Below are 17,014 nucleotides of genomic sequence, written 5' to 3'. Positions count from 1 at the left end.
ACCGAACATATGGATGTGTCCCTTGGTGATGGGGTTGAAGCTGCCGCAGGACAGGAGGATCACGTGCGTCTTACTGCTCTCTGTCATGGTGTCCCGGTCCGGCCCGGCCCGGTCCGATCCGATCCGGCTCGGTTCTGTAGGAGCAGCTCGTCAGGAAGGAGGACGCAGCAGAAACTGAGGAGAGGCTGACTGTTCTGCAGGAGGAGGAGGAGGAGGAGGAGGAGGAGGAGGAAGATTTAAAGAGACAAACACTCCGAGAGGACAGATGTCTGAGGACAAACCAAAGGAGGACAGGAGGACGGAGGATGAGAGGACAGGAGGACAGAGGACAGAGGACAGAGGACAGAGACAGTCAGATTCTGCTCATTTAAATATCATCTTTTGACTCAATCAGCTCTGATGGAAAATCACAGAAACCTCAGAAAAATTAAAGAAAATTAACCAAACAGTCCTGGTCCTGTCTCAGTCCGGTCCTGTTCCTGGTCCTGATCCTGGTCCGGTCTCTGTCTCTGCTGCTGGATCCATGAAACCAGCAAAGACCCAGAGACTGACAGGAACCAGGAGGAACCAGGAGGAACCAGGGTTTTAGCTCAGAATTATTATTGTTATTGTTGTTGTTGTTATATGTTGCTTTTAGGACACAATAAACTGAGTTCAATTAGTAAGACTTTAATAATAATATTAATAATAATAATAATAATAATAATAATAATAATAATAATAATAATAATAATAATAATAATAATAATAATAATAATAATAATAATAATAAAACTGATTTTTAAGATAAACTGACAGACAAATGAAGAAAAAAAAAAAATTGACAAAAGAAAAGTTCTGCGCTTCAACCAGCAGGAGGCGGAAGTGAGTGAATTAACTGTTCATCTACCAAAATAAAACCGACGAAGAAGAAGAACCCAAACAGTTAGCAGGAGGAGCTAACTGAAGCTAACCTGTTGTCATGTTGAACGTTTGGATTCAAAATGTCTTCCTCTCATGAAATTCACTCAAAGTTCGAAGGAACCGAACCGAACCGACGGCTCAGACCGGAAGTGCGCTTTAAAACTGCAGGTACCGAACCGGGTTCTGATCGGAACACCCCGGGGTTCAGACGGAGGTTCGGTAAGAATGGACCCACAGATCCGGGATCAGGTCGAACATCTGTTTCCAGCTGCTGAGTTCATCAGAGTTAAAGAAGATCAAATATAAAAGTTCTGATTCTTTCTGCTCCCGAACTTTATTCAAACATTTCTGCAGCTCTGAACAAATCAAATCCAGCCTGTAAATAATAAACATCTGACATGTTTTCCACTGTGGAGATTAACTGATATACATATAATTATAAATATAAATATAATTATAATTATAAATATATCTGTTTGTAGATCTGTCTGAATAAAATCAGCTGATGTTTGTTGTCTGAGCGACAGTTTGAGAAAATGTTGGTTTTATATTCATTAATTTTAATTAAACTCATAATTACACCTTCAGCTGATTCAAGATGGCCGCCACAGCTCAGTCAGGTGTGGTAGTAGCTGAGAGTCCTCCTCTAACAGACTGAATCCGGTCACTTCAGTTTCACTGGAAGGGCTGAAGGACGGCGGGTGACAGGCATTCAAGGAAAGGTAGGCCTTTAACGTCAGACACGGTGAGGAAGAGGAGGATGATGATGAGGAGGAAGAGGAGGATGAGGAGGATGATGATGGTGAGGAGAATGAGTTCAGTTTGTTCATCAGGAGGATGAAGATCTGTTTACATAAATAACTGAAGATATTAAAGGAAAACTTAAAGTTTGGAGAATAAAGTTATAATTTTAACATCATTTTTATTGAACTCCAGAATAAAAGCAGAACGTCTGACGGCGCCGGGCAGCTGTTTGGCCTCCATCTTGTAAGGAGCTCCATGTTCGAGTCGGTCCTGCTTCTGCTGTCAGTCAAAAAAAAACCAAATAATTTTATTATAATTTTGTTTAGCAGCTAGACTAACGGCTGTAAGCTGCTAATACTGGTTAACTATAACCAGTTAACTGGTTAAAGCTTGGTCACAGTAATAACAGCTGACTGGTTTGGTTTATTAATAAACTACAGACTGATAACCCTCAGCTGCACGCAGCAGCTAAAACAGCTGAAACAGCTAAGTTAACCTTTAACCCGATGAACTCTGACTTTATAGCTGAAGGTTAACGAGCAGATTCCTGTTTCCTCCTTTAGCTGGTTTTAGATAAAAGTTTAAACCCAAACCGTCTGTTGGAGGATTGAAGTGCTTTTGGTGCCATCTTTAGGTTTGATTGTGAATTATAAAACGGTAACCATGGAAACAGTTTTTAGGCAAACATTCAAACCAGGAACAGATGAACTCCCAGCAGCTCACTGCTCCAACAGTTCCCTCTGCTCCCGTGGGAGTTCCCTCTGCTCCCGTGGCAGTTCCCTCTGCTCCCGTGGTAGTTCCCTCTGGTCCTGTGGTAGTTCCCTCTGCTCCTGTGGTAGTTCCCTCTGCTCCTGTGGGAGTTCCCTCTGCTCCTGTGGGAGTTCCCTCTGCTCCTGTGGGAGTTCCCTCTGCTCCTGTGGTATTTTAACCTTGAGTCTGTTTTCATTTCAGGAACCGTTTGGATCTGAGGAGTAAATCTGAGCTGTTTGTGTCTTTAAAGACACAAATGTTCTTCTTTTCTTCATGATGTTAATGATGGTTCCTCGTGTCCCCTGTCTCTGCAGACGTCCCTCAGCACCACATCTGTAAGGAGGAACAGGAGGACCTCTGTGACCCCGACAGGAATCAGAATCTGGACCTGGAACCTCTGCAGATTAAAGGAGAACCGGAGGAACTCTGCAGCAGTCAGGAGGAAGAGCAGCTCATTGTGTACCAGAAGACCAAAACCGAGGAGGTAACCGACCGAAGGAAACCAGAACCAGACCGGTTCCTCTCTGACAGCATTCCTGTGCCTGAGAACCGGAGACATTTAGACTCTGGATCAACAGGAAACACAGAGCTGAAGCCAAAGATCCAACACAAATGTTTCAAGACTTTAAAATCTAAAGTTGATATTAAAACATCAAAGCAGCTCAGAGACAAGAAGCCGTACGCCTGCAGCACCTGTGGGAAAACCTTAAACACAATCCAGTCCTTAAATAACCACCAGAAAATCCACACCGGAGAGAAGCCGTTTTCCTGTAGAACGTGCGGGAAAACCTTCCGTCACAGTAAAACTTTAACGCGCCACCTGAGAACACACACAGAGGAGAAGCCGTACTCCTGCGAGACGTGTGGAAAAGGCTTCAGGTGTACGGAAAGCCTGCTGGTCCACGTCAGGACTCACACGGGCGAGAAGCCGTTTTCCTGTGAAATCTGTGGGAGGAGCTACACCCTGAACGGCAGTTTGACGATCCACATGAGGAGCCACACCGGAGACAAAGTGTTCTCCTGTCAGATCTGTGGGAAGATCTTCACCCAGAACGGAAACCTAGCCGTCCACATGAGGACGCACACAGCTGAGAGGCCGTTTTCCTGTGACACGTGTGGGAAAAGCTTCACTCAAAGTGACCATTTAACTGTCCACATGAGGACGCACACAGGTGAGAAGCCCTACCTGTGTTACACCTGCGGGAAGAGATTTACTGACTCCTCAGCGTTTAAAAGACATTTAGCTGTCCACTCGAAGGAGAAGTCGTATTCCTGTAAAACCTGCGGGAAAAGTTTCATCACTAACAGCCGTCTGACAGCTCACCTGAGGACTCACACGGGCGAGAAGCCGTTTTCGTGTCAGACGTGTGGGAAAAGCTTCAGCGAGAGAGGAACTTTAACTTCCCACATCAGAACGCACACAGGTGAGATGCCTTACAGCTGCAGCATCTGTGAGAGAAGATACAAGGACGCCTCGGCTCTGAGGAAACACAGGAAGTCTCATTCACACGTCAGAGACGCTGAACAGAAACCTGCTGTTCTTCAGAGAAATGGTCTTTAAGCAGCTGTTAGAGGGGAGCAGCAGAACCTCCTGAACTGAGTTGGAACATTACGGGGTTATGTGGAAACGTTCTGAACAGTTACTGTCTTACCTGTTGTAGATAACTTTTATTGACCTCTGGGTTTAGTTCTGACCGGACTGAGCGGAACCAGGACTTCCTGTCAGTGTTTTGAAGAAACCTAAAGTCAGTTTGACACTACATGGTTATTTACAAGCGCAAACAGCAGCTGCAGCTGGATGTAGCACTTCCTGTGCAGCCTGGGGCACTTCCTACAGGAAGGACAGCAGAGTGAAGGTTTACTGAGTCCTGTTTGATGATGAAGTCTTTAAGACTGGAGCCATTTTAAGACGCCAGTGGTCCATTTAGTCTCCGCTCCGCTCAGACTAGCCATTAGCTCGTCAGTCCAGTCAGAACTAAACTGTGTTTCTCCAAACTGGGGACGTTCAAAAAACGATCTACAACAGGTAAGATACTATTTGTTCACAACGTTTTGGCAGAACTCCACTTAAAATGATCTGAACTGTCCCTTTAAATGGACAGGTTGGACGGATTAAAGATCTGAGGACGTTTATGAACGGATTAATGATGAATAAATGCAGGTGAACGTGGTAAAACTGACTGCAGATCTTTGAAATGTTTCAGTTTTTATAGTTTTCTTGTGTTTGCTGCTGAACGACTTTAATAAAAGTTTCTTAAACTTGATGTTTGTATATTCTCTGACTGCATCTGCTTTAGTTTTTAACATTTAAAGGAAATAAATGTTTTTTTCTGCCTCAGATGACTGAACAGGTTTAACAAACAAGATACCTAAAAAATAAACTTTTAAATTTATGAATGAAAACAAAGATAAAAAGATTAAAAAAGATTAATTTCTCCTCTTCAAACAAGAATGATGTGAAAGATTTAAATAAAAACAACTTTCAGGTATTTACAGATAAAATAAATTTAATTTTATGATCCAGTATTTATTTGAATCTTTTTCTTTTTTAAGAGTTATTTTTAATTAAATCAAAGAAAAGAGCTGCTGGGTGAAGCTTTTATGGATTTAGTTTCTGTTTCTGAAGATTTTAGATCCTGTTTGTCTTCTGCAGAGTTTATTTCAGGTTTAATTCTTATTTTTAGCTCAAACTTCACAATAAGCTGAACTTGAGTGAAATCAGCCGAAGTCTGAAGCTTCTTAGAAACAAAAACTAAAGAAATGAAAGTTTGATTGAAGCTTTAAACACTGAGAGGAAACAGAAACCTGAACTTTCGAACATAAATAATCTTTAAATTAAGTTTTCGGTCTGAACAGAAACATTTGTTCTTATTTTTGTTTGTTTCTTGTTTTTATCTTATTATTTGAAGCCTGTACTTACAGCGAGGCGGCCGCTGGGGGCAGCAGCGCGCCGCAGAGGCGCAGAAGAAGAAGAACACTTCCGGTATGGTGGAGCAGCGTTAGCATTAGCTTCAACGTTAGCTTCGTTCGGCGTGTTTGAGCCGAATATCCGGTCGGTTCCGGGCGGAATGGCTTCGGTTCGGCCGCTGAGGGAGTTTATCAGAAGCAAGATGGCCGCCGCGGCTGAAGAAATCTTCTCCGAGTTTAAGGAAATAATGGAGCGTCGGTTCGGACCGAGAGGTAAGAACCTGCCTGTTAGCAAAATATCACCGCACGGGACTGCGATCAACATGGCCGCCACAGCTAATCGACCTCAGGGAGAACAGAGATGTCTCCTAACTCAGCTGAGTCATCCTGAACACACGGCGGGCGATATGCACTCCTCCCTGTTATTAATGACTCTCAGCTTCTTAACTCAGAACCGTCCTGTTGATTAGCTGTGGCGGCCATCTTGGGTCGGCTGACAGTCCTAAAGTGAGGATTAATTAAAACTTTGACAACTTTAATCTGACAAAACCTGAAATAATTAATAAACCTTAAAAATCTGACATTAATTCTGGCTGTCATGAGTTTCATCCAATAAATGTGAGTCAGAAAAATTAAAATTTTATTTTGATCATATTCAGTTAAACTAATCATTACAAATATAAATCTCTACATCAAACCTTTTAAACACTGATCTCTTTGTTTGAACCACGAAAAACATCCCATAATTTCTCTCCCAGAACAGAAAGTTTAAAATAACTGTTCTGTTGGTTAAAAAGAAATAAAATTAAACCCAGAAGGCTGATAATTCAGAGCAGATTAACACAAGTTCAGGTTAGGAGTTATCTTATAAACTTTATTTATTTTATAAACTTTATTTATTTTATAAACTTTATTTATTCTATAAAGTTTATTTTATAAACTGTTCAGTGGCTCTGACTTCATATGAAACAACAGCTTCATATTTAAAAGGAAATTTAAGACGTTTCTGATCAACTTAAATTTGATCCAAACGTTTGATTTACATTAAAACTTCAGCTGCAAACAAAAAGCTAAACTAGCAGCCGAAAGCTAAAGCTAAGCTCCTCTAACTGCAGATCCAAAGAAAACGTCACAAAAACCTTTTATTTTTATCAGAAACTGATCCCACGTTTGTTTCCTAACAGTTCTACAACAGAATGGCGCAGAAGTTTTACATCAAGACTCAGAGCTGTAAAGTTTGTCTCTCCTGACGTCCAGACGGTTCTGTCTACGGTTCTGTTTGGGTCTGAAGAGACAAAACGAAGGGATTTCCTCTGAGATCAGAGACCAGCCTGTAGATTAGGACTCAGAGACACATTAGGACAGAGTAGGACACATTAGGACAGAGTAGGACACATTAGGACAATGACATCGTCTTTATGGACTCTTTTATATAAATCTAAGTTGAGCTGTTTCTGACCTGCTTCCTGATTAATGACTTCACTTCCTGTTTCTGTTGCGGAAACCTGCCTTCAAAATAAAAGTCTTCAGTAATCCGAGGAGTGTTTGGATCAGAACCTGAATTTTAACGCAGATGTTGGGAAACATCAAACCTGAGAAAAGTTCCTGATTTATTTTAGAGCTGAAAGCCGTTTTCTTTCTCTGCAGATCTCCCAGATAAGGAACCAGAACCTCTTCAGATCAAAGAAGAACCTGAGGAACTCTGCTCCGACCAGCTGGTTCTGGAGCAGACCGGTACCGCTGTCCCGGTTCAGTTAAAGGCAGAATGTCAGCAAATCTTTTCTGCTGCAGCTGAAAAAGTCTTCGGCGCCTTCGTCCGCTTCCAGGACGAAATGGACCTTCAGCGCCGACCACTTCCTGTTTCTGAGGCGCTGTCACCTGGAACAGGTCTGTCCAAAGATCCGGATCGGCTTCACGAGTCGAACTGCTGCAGAAAATATTAACGAGTTGGTAAAAAGAAAAAAAACTTCTTTAAACCAAATCAGTTAAAACTCAGAGTTTCAGTAAAAACATTAAAAATATTTCAGAGATTTGACCTTTGACCTTCAGACTGTCACCAGTCAGAGAAAAATAAAAAAATCTGCTCTAAAACACAGAGTTTTTACTGTTATTCTTTTCAGACAAACAGAACCAATCATTTCTCTGTAAAAGTTGTTGGGAAGTCAGAAACTGAAGGAAAATAAAAGTCTGTTCTGTCACCTGCCCAGCAGGGGGCAGCAGAGGGCAGCAGATCTGAGCTGATCCTGGTTCAGTTTGCTGCTTTCAGAGGTTCGTGGGTCCAGAATGGGTCGGCCCAAAGGCTGAACCTCAAGTTTATTTATAAGCTGATGTGACAGAACCACATTGGTACTGTGAAAGTTTTCCGGAACGCCCAGAACCGGAACCAGAAGTGAAGTCTTTACATTTAAATCAGTTCTTTTTCTAAATAAGATGATGGACATTTTGTTTCTGACTCTTTGGTTCCTGCAGACGTCCAACAGCAACATGTCTGGAAAGAGGAGGAGGTGTCAACTGATAAAGAGTTCTGTAAGCAGGAGGAACCAGAACCTCCACACATTAAAGAGGAAGAAGAAGAGCAGCTGCTGACCCAGGACAGCTTCGACACCGTCATCGTGACTTATGATGGCAGTGACCTCAGTGATCCAGAACCCGACGGTTCCGGCGGTCAGAGCAGCAATTTAAAGTCCTGTGGGGAGGAGAAGCTATTCTCCTGTCAAACCTGCGGGAAAAGATTCAAGTTTCTGAACAGTTTGTTGGTCCACAACAGAACCCACGGAGAGGAGAACCTGTACGTTTGTAAAATCTGTGGGAAGAGATTCGGTGAGTCGTCAGCCTTCAGGTGCCACATGTCGTCACACAGCGGAGAAAAACTCTACTCCTGTGAGACCTGTGGGAAAGCTTTCAGTCACAGTAAAAGTCTGTCCAATCATCTCCGGACTCATACAGGTGAGAGACCATTTGCCTGTGACACCTGTGGGAAAAGCTTTGCTCGGAACGACAGTTTGTTGGACCACCTGAAAACCCACACAGGAGAGAAACTCTACTCTTGTGAGACCTGCGGGAAAACCTTCCTCCGCAGTGGTCAGCTGTCCCGCCACTCCAGAATTCACTCAGGTGAGAAACGTTACTCCTGCAGCACCTGTGGAGAAAGATTTAACTACTCCTCAGTGCTGAAAAGACACATGAGAATGCACACCAGTGAGAAACCCTACTCCTGCCAGCTATGTGGGAAGAGCTTTAGTCAAAACGGGAATCTGCACTTCCACATGAAAACCCACACAGGTGAGAAGCAGTATTCCTGCCAGCTGTGTGGGAAAAGTTTTATCCGGAGCCACAGCTTGGTGATGCACAACAGAACCCACACAGGTGAGAAGCCGTACACCTGTGAAACCTGCGGGAAAAGTTTCAGACACAGAAGTGCAATGAGCGTCCACATGAGGACGCACACAGGTGAGAAGCCCTACACCTGTGGAAGGTGTGGCAAAACCTTCCGGTTCAACGGTGGTCTGAGCAGCCACATGAAAACCCACCTGAACCAGGAGCAGCAGCAGCTTTAACGGTTGACCCGTTTCTGTCTGAACCTGGAGGTTTAAATATTCTGCCTCCGCTGTGCAGAGAAGATCCTAAACTGAGCAAATCAACATCAGAAAACACTAAAACGTCTCCGACTCAGTCAGTTGTACTGATACTGAGCTGAAGCTTGGTGTGGTCGTAGCTGAGAGTCCTTCAGAACTCACAGATGCTGTTCCTGTTTGTAACATTTGTCCAAAACAGATTTAACTCCATCATTTCTCACCACAAGATATTAGATTAAATCAGCGGGCAATATGCATTCCTTTAAGGACCGCCAGGTTTTTATTTCCTGAGGAGAAAACTCTCCAGTCCTCCACAGAACATGAAGACACTAAAAGGGTCATTAGTCTGCCCGTCCACCTTAAATAAAGGGTTCATTCAGCTGGTCTCCTGAATGAGGATCAGTCTTTCTTAGTTCAGTCCAAAGACCTGGACCTCGGCCCGCAGACCTGGACCTCGGCCCGCAGACCTGGACCTCCAGGCTCCTCACAGGTTTATTGGACCTTTTTTCTCAGACTTCATCATTAAAACAGCCAACTTCATGTTTTATTTTATCTCCAGTGTGACACCCTGCAGGACATCTAAACAGGTTTTATACGCCTGTCAGAGGACAGGATGGTGTTGTCCATCCACCTGTCTACCTGTGGACAGTTTGTCTCTGCTCCAACTCTGTAACTGCACAGGAGAAGAGGACCCAATGGTGGAAGTTGAAGAAGGTTGTGAGGAGTTCAGAGAGGAGCTGTTAAAGGCTCTGGGTGGTAAGAAGGAGCTTCCAGGTGATCCTGGAAAGGATGAGCAGCAGGTCAGGCTGGTTAAAGATAGAAACTGTGATGTTCTAACAAGAGAGGAGAGGGTGATGGGAAGATGGAAGCTGATGAATGAAGAGGATTAAAGGGAGAGAAGAGTAGAGGTCATAGAAACTGTGGACCAGGAAGTGGAGAAGGTGAGGATGAAGAAGAGGAAGACAGTTGGACCTGATGACATACCAGTGGAGGGATGGCAGAGAAGTTTCTGACTCCGTTATTGAAGATCCGTCTCATGATGAGTTCTGATCCAGATCTGCAGAGAAAGAGGTCTTACAGTCTGGTTAAAAACATCCTCTGCTCAGTGTGAGTTTGAGATCATCTCCATGTTTGAGCTTAAATCCTAATAAAAGGTCCAACTCTGCCCCTGCTGGTGGCCATCATGAACTGCAGAAAGACAATATTAGTTCTCTGAATCACTGAATGTTTTATAAGTTTGGGCAAATAATGAGCATTTAGTAGCATTTCCTTAATTTTAAACAGTTTGTCTGAAGTTTTTCAGTAATGTCTCCAAACTTTATTTAATAAAAATCTGATAAAGTTTGAAAAAACAAATGTGGAGGATTTATAATAAAAATGACTTCAAACCAAGTTCTTCATCTCTTGTTTGGAACCTTTCTGGTTACTTGATGTTTATCAGATTGTTTTTGGTCAGATGTAGTTTTCATTTAATAAAACACAAATAATAACATCTTAAACAAAGTTAACAACCCTTAAAGAAAGAGAATAATCTACAGAACGCGATGCTTAAACTACAGTGAGCTGGCTGTAGCAGCTGCTACTGCGTCTTCTTTTTCCTGCCTGGTTGATGAAACGTGATCAGCTGAATAATCGAAGACAGAAGGACCCGTCCCCCCCCGAGGACCCGCCCCCCCTGAGGAGCATCCAGTCTATGAAGACAGAGAACGTTGATCCTCCTTCAGAACCTGCAGGTAAATAACAGTCGGAACCATTCAGGTTTTCTGTTAAGTTTTTTATTATGCTTAAAAAAGAAAATTAAAAGACAAAGAAGGAGGTGATCAAAAAAAAGAAAAATATATTCATTTTCAAATCTCTTCATACTTTTCTATCAGAAATGATTCTGAAAGCAAAGAGCTGAACTTCAATATAGACTTTATAAGAAAATAGGCAGTTTAGCCGCCGGCTCACCTCATCGACACCGTGGGCGTGGTAAGACACTGACGCTGCTGAGGGACGCCGCCAGGGACGCCGCCAGGACCGCCGCGGGGAGGAGGACGCCGCCGAAAACCTCCTCTGAGCAAGAATCCTGAATATCAGCTTCAGAGTTTTTATTCTATAATCAGCTGAAATCCTGAAAAACTCAGTCTTATTTTATCTGATGTGTAAATTTATAAAATTTGTTAAATCTTTCGTGATTTTAAGGGAAATATTTGATCTTAAAATATATTTTTATTCTATTTTCTTAAATCTAAAACAACATATTTATATTTTTCTGCATAAGTGAGATAATTTTCTTAAGTTTTAGTTAAAATATTTTTTGTGCAACTTTGGGAACATTTTTGTAAATAAAATTATTTTAATAATAGAGTTTATTTAAATATTTGTGCATCATTATGAAAATGTAAACATGAATAAATTTGTTTTATTTTTAATTTTTTGGCACAATCTGGTGAAGTTTCTAAAAACAAAATAAAATTTAATTAAATTATTTGTAGGTAAAAATAGTGATTTATGTAAACATTTCTGTAATAAATGAAGTAAAAGATTATTTTGTTCCTAAAAGTGGGGAAAGATAAAGATTTTCTCCTTTAATAAACTTATATTAAAATAGTTTGAATAAAATAAGTAGATTTAAATCATATTCTGTAAAAATTAATCTTTTTTGGCACTGAACTCTCTTGCTGTAAATAATCTCATCAGTCGGTCAGATTCCTGCGTCTCGTCTCGACGGCGCCCCCCGGCAGCCCGGCAGAGACCCGCGGCGTCCCGACAAACGTCCCGCAGCAGCAAGGAGCAAAGAAACAGAAAATCAAAGAAATCTGAAGTAGAAAAAGAAGCCGTGACGTCCGACGCTGAGGTGAAAGGGCTGATGGGAAATAAACGGTTTAACTGACATGCTGTTAAAGCTCAAACGTGCAAAGTTTTGCTTTTTGTGTCTCTTCCTCCTCCGATCTGACAAAACGCTGCCTGAGACTGAGGCTCCGCCCACCCGCTTACCTGACCTCTGCCTCAGACCGAGGCTCCGCCCACCCGCTTACCTTACAAGACAAAAGAAGCGGGAAAAAACCCACAATGAAAAAGAACAAAAGATAAAATCTGCTTCGTACGTTTCCTGAACCGCTCTTCTTCTTCTCCTGTGAAGTTCTCCTCCCTTAAACATTAAGGAGCTGTACCGCGCCGAGTGTGATGTCACTTCCTGTGTGCTTTACTCAGGAAACCAACGATGGAGTCCAAATCAGGTAAAACCTACAACATGTCTGCTGATCACTGAGGGGGGGTGGAGGGGTGAGGCTGCCGTCTGCAGGGCGACTCTTCTTTTCAAAATAAAACTAAGTGAGCGTGAGGAAGAGGAGGAGGAGCGATGAAGGCTCATAACTTCTCCTTGGACAGAACCCAGATGAACGGACCCGACTGCTCCTCGATGATCTGCTTCACCTGATCGTAGATCTCCTCCAGAGTGTCGCCCTGAACAATGGCTGCAAACAAACACATCGTTAACCAATCAGATCGCTCGATCAACCAATCAGTCTGCTAATTAACCAATCAGAGTCGGCCAGCTGACCAATCAGGTAAGGGGTTAATCAGCCGGTGGTTGGATCTACTCCAGCACTCTAAAGCAGTTTGGTCTTTGTGTAAAAATGGCCGCTGTAATGACTCGGTGGTTCTGCAGTAAGACGGGTTCTGGATGGAGAACCTGCTAATCTAGAACCTCTTTCTGTGTTCCGATCTGAAGTCGTTTATGATCTCTGCCTTTTCTTTTCTTTTCATGTTTACACATTAACGTCTAACTCTGCGGTGTCTGGTCCTAGGTCCTGGTCCCGGTTCCCGTCCTGGTCCTGGTCCTGGTCCCGGTTCCGGTTCCGGTCCTGGAGGACCTCCATCCTGCAGGTTTCAGGTGTTTCTCTGCTCCTCAGCAGCTCTTCAGGTTCTGCAGAAACCTGTCAGATCACTCAGTCAGAAACACCTGAAAGCTGCAGGACCAGGACCAGGACCAGGACCAGGACCAGGACCAGGACCAGGACCAGGACCAGGACCGGACACCGGTGGTCTAACTGGTTCGAGCTGAAACAGCTGAACGTAGAACCTGAGCAGGTAACGGGACGTTTCTGAGCCGATCAGAACCTTGGATGTTGGTCTGAAATCCTGCTGAAGGTTCTGTTTGTAGCTCTTAGAACGTGATAAGGAACGTGTTCTTTTCGAGGTTCTGACCCGTGAAATGCTCGGTGAACTCCTGCTCCAGCTTGGCGGCTCGGTCGAAGGTTTTCCTTCCCTGCTCCTCCGTCAGACGTTTGTTCATCTCCCTGCGGGAAGAAGGAACACAGACGGGTCACAGACTGGACCAGACTGGACCGGACCGGACCTCTGGAGGAACAAGGCTTCGGACTCACATGATGTTCTCCACAGACTTGGGTTTGATGAAGATGGCGATGGGATGAAGCTGCGCCAGCTGCAGCCTCTTGATGGCGTTCCCCGACACGTCCAGGATGCAGTGTTTACCCTGAACGCAACACGACACAGACACCTTTACACTCGGCCCGTTTGAGCCGGACCTCGGCGTTCTGCGGCCGGTACCTTCTCGGCCACCTCGCGGACCGACTGCACGCTGGTTCCGTACAGGTGGTTGTTGTACTGGCCCGCCTCGATGAACTTGTGGTCCTGGATGTCCTTCTCCATCTGCTCCCGGGACACCATGAAGTGGTAGTCTCTGCCGTCCACCTCGTAGTCCCGCTTGGGTCGGGTCGTATCTGAACAGAACCACAACAGAACCTGGAGGTGATCCGACGCTCCGAGGTCGGCCGGCAGAACGTTCGGTGGACCTACGTGGGACGCAGGAGCCGAATTTATCCGGGAACTCGGAGATCAGGTCGTCGTTGACCCGGTCCTTCATCGGGCCGAGGATGATGACGGGTCGGGTGTAGTTCACTGTGGGAGGAGCCAGACAGGAAGTGATGTCAGAAATCTGCTGTTTGGATCCGGTTCTGACAGATTCTGAGGAGTCGTCGGTTCTGTTCGGGTCTCACCTTCCTGCTGAGCCACGGGTTCATACGACAGAACGTACTCCTCCTGCCCACCTGGGAACAAACACAGGTCAAAGGTCAGGTTAGTCAGAGGTCAAAGGTCAGGATGGCGGGAGCTGGAGGAGGATGAGGAGCGAGGGATGAAGAGTGAGGAGGAGCAGAAACGGACGATGAGAAATCTGAGATTCAAGAACTGACTTCCTGTTTCCTGTGACCTTTGACCTCTGCTGACTTCGGCTCGTGTTTCTCCTGAAGAACCGTTCTCGTTTTCAGGAACCGAGATCACCTGGAGTTCATCTAAACAGGAGGTTCTCCAAACTCAGGTTCTACGGAGAACAGAACGATCACAGAACCCACGAGTCCAGCTGTGGAGCCGGTCTCTTCTAGAACCCGTCCTGGGCTCAGTTTTAGCTCCAGAACCAGTCCCTCGGTTCTAAACGGAACTTTGGATCCTGTTCTGCTGTAGAAAAGTAAAATCTTATCCTGATTGGCTGAAGAGTCACTGATGGAAGGTCAGGAAACTGAACAGTTTTTAGGATTGAATGATTTAAACGTTTTTGGTCCATTTTTATTTAAAGGAAAGAACCAGAACTGATCCTGAAACTCCGGCGGGAACTTCAAGACTAAAGAACTTTAATCTGCAGTCTTTGATTTGAGTTTAAAATAACTTCAAAAGAGTTTCCTTTGATTACTGCCGTCAGGTCTTTGAGCCGTTAACTCCCATTAACTCTCATTAACTCCCATTAACTCTCATTAACTCATTAACTCTCATTAACTCCCATTAACTCTCATTAACTCATTAACTCTCATTAACTCCCATTAACTCCCATTAACTCCCATTATCTGTGTTCAGGAGCTCATGATGGCGTCTGACGACATCCTGGGAGAAGTTCTTGAACTCTGAGGTCACTTCCTGGTTTAATCAAACCGCGATGGCCGACGCTGCCTCAGCTGATTGGACGCAGAAAGGTTTCAAGTAGGAGGAGCATCGGGCTCCACTTCCTGTCGAGTTAGTTCAGAAGCAAAGCGAACTTCCTGTCAGATCTCATCCAGCAGCAGAAGACAGAAGCCGACAGTGATGTCATGCTTTCGCCGTCCAATCAGCAGCCAGAGCTCGTTATCAGCAGTTAGTGTCGGATCGTTAGTCAGCGTCGGCGGCGGCAGACTTACGGTAGCTACTCTCGCTATCGCTGGCGTTAGACGTCACGTGTTCTGGAATCAAACACAGGACAGAACGGGTCAGGCGCCGCGATCCCATGATGCTTTGCTCCGAGCCACAGAGTTTAATTAAAGCTGACAAGACTCCAAGGTTCTGCCAGAACCNCGGCGTGTCGGAGGGCGGCGAGGAGGCGGCGAGCGGAGGAGAAACGCTACAGAACGGAGACCTGTCCTCCATCAACGCCATGATGTCGACGGTGATGTCAGCCGCCGGGAACATCAACGGAGGAGGAGGAGGAGGAGGAGGAGACGAAGGAGGGAGCGGAGGGACTTCCGCCAACTCCTCCGCTGGCCCCTCCCCCAGGTGAGCGCAGACACTTTTCTGCCTTTCCTCAGAGAAAACTAAAGAGTTAAAGTAAAATTTAAAAAGTTTCTTCAGGTTAGATTTTATTTTCTTCTGTTTCTGTTAAAAACCTTCGTTTGTTGTGGATTAATGTCGTCGGGGGTCAGGGGTCAGAGGTCAGGGGTCAGAGGTCAGGGGTCGTTTACTCACTGTGGGTTTTGGGCATCAGGTCGTCGTTGTTGTTTTCCTGCCGCCATCAGAAGCACAGAAAACCACAGAAACATAAAGTCATGAGTTCCAGCGACAGATGGAGAGAACAGAGGCAGGCGGTCGGCACGGCGCGGGGGCGGCCATTTTGGCTCCAGGAGAAAGGCCTCCCGGCTTCGGTTTTTGGTCAGATCTGACGTGAAGGCGGCCCAGCCCCGTCACCATGACGACCGCCGAGCGCCAGCGCCGCCACCAGCTGATCTCTCTCCCTGCCGCCGACCGATGGGAGCGGCGGCGCCGGTACTTACGGTCCAGGTCGCTGGTCTCCTGCTCGCTCGGCTCTTTGCTCTTGTAGAACGGAAACTTTCGGGTAAAGAGGTTCTTTTTACGCTTGTCATTGACGGACTGCTGAGGAAGAGGAGGAGGAGGAGGAGGAGGAGGGGTGATGGAGTGTAAACACAGGAGGAAGAGATGGGGGGAGGTTCTGGTGGGTTCTGGTGTCGGTTTGGACAGAATCAGGAACTTTGTGGCTCTGAACAAAAATCTAATTATTTTACTTTTTTCACAAAATAAAATCATAAAAAAAACCTTCTGCTCGGATCAGAACCACAGAACCACTTGGCCCGGTTCCACCTGATCCTGCAGGGAACAGCGGTTCTGTCAGAGCTGGGTTTTCCACAGGGACAGTGAAGGCAGCACAGCAGGGTGAGGAAGAGGAGGGACAAACATGCTGAAGACGTGCAGACGGGCAGAGAAACCTGCTTCTGGTTCTGGTTCTGGTTCTGACCCGGATCAAAGTCAGTTATCAGTCTCATCTGGTTTAAAAATAAAATGTTTAAAACTGAAGACAGATTTATTTTTAATAAATTTTAAATATTTAGAGAAATTATTAAAAAGTGAAAGAGTTCAGATTTAAGGACGGATAAATGTCTGCATCTCACAAATGTTTTCTATTTTCTCTTATTTTGATTTTAATTTGATTTGGAAACTGATTTGCTGTAACTCAGTTTTCTTTGTTAAAAATATGTTAAAATAAAGTCAATCAGAAAATAAAAAACTTTATTTATTATTATTTATTATTATAAAGTGTGGAGCGCAGCCAGAGAAACAAACAAACATAAAAACAGGTGGATTAACTGATTCAAAGAGAGATCAGCAGGAGGAAGGTGAGCGGTGAGGAAGAGGAGGAAGAGGAGGAAGCAGGCAGTCGATGTCAAGCGTTTCAGGGGGTGAGGGAGGGGGACGGGCTTCATGCGTGTTCTGTGGGCGACGTTTTTTCAGGCGACGCGTGTTAAAGGTGGCGCCGCTGCTGCGTTCAGGGCCCACTCAGAGAGTCGGACACCGGCACGCTGCTGCGTTCAGGACCCGCTCAGAGAGTCGGACACCGGCACGCTGCTGCGTTCAGGACCCGCTCAGAGAGTCGGACA

General features: G+C 44.9%; 3 protein-coding genes across 3 annotated transcripts in view; 1 reads left to right on the top strand and 2 right to left on the bottom strand.

The window, feature by feature from the left end:
* The window catches only part of nmnat2 (nicotinamide nucleotide adenylyltransferase 2), a gene marked incomplete in the record, with an annotated part of 31,125 nt that extends 25,674 nt beyond the window's left edge, over nt 1–5,451 (bottom strand). Inside the window, 2 exon segments of the mRNA XM_037977582.1 lie at nt 3–269; nt 5,318–5,451. Of these exon segments, the coding sequence (XP_037833510.1) occupies nt 3–87 (85 nt within the window).
* Nucleotides 906–10,271, top strand: LOC108228715 (zinc finger protein 420-like). The gene is made up of 5 exons (XM_017404318.3): nt 906–1,122; nt 2,712–3,956; nt 5,320–5,577; nt 6,952–7,191; nt 7,774–10,271. The coding sequence occupies exons 1-5, from the start codon at nt 984–986 to the stop codon at nt 8,859–8,861; spliced, it is 2,970 nt and encodes a 989-aa protein (XP_017259807.1). The 5' UTR covers nt 906–983; the 3' UTR covers nt 8,862–10,271.
* A 361-nt stretch (nt 10,272–10,632) lies between these two features.
* The window catches only part of LOC108228900 (disks large homolog 1), a gene marked incomplete at its 5' end in the record, with an annotated part of 19,530 nt that continues 13,148 nt past the window's right edge, over nt 10,633–17,014 (bottom strand). The window contains 8 exon segments of the mRNA XM_037977580.1: nt 10,633–12,337; nt 13,071–13,162; nt 13,250–13,359; nt 13,434–13,606; nt 13,683–13,784; nt 13,883–13,933; nt 15,050–15,091; nt 15,896–15,995. Of these exon segments, the coding sequence (XP_037833508.1) occupies nt 12,231–12,337; nt 13,071–13,162; nt 13,250–13,359; nt 13,434–13,606; nt 13,683–13,784; nt 13,883–13,933; nt 15,050–15,091; nt 15,896–15,995 (777 nt within the window).

This window comes from Kryptolebias marmoratus, linkage group LG9, assembly GCF_001649575.2.
Source record: "Kryptolebias marmoratus isolate JLee-2015 linkage group LG9, ASM164957v2, whole genome shotgun sequence".
In the NCBI taxonomy this organism is placed as follows: Eukaryota; Metazoa; Chordata; class Actinopteri; order Cyprinodontiformes; family Rivulidae; genus Kryptolebias; species Kryptolebias marmoratus.
This window is presented reverse-complemented; position numbering and strand designations above follow the sequence as displayed.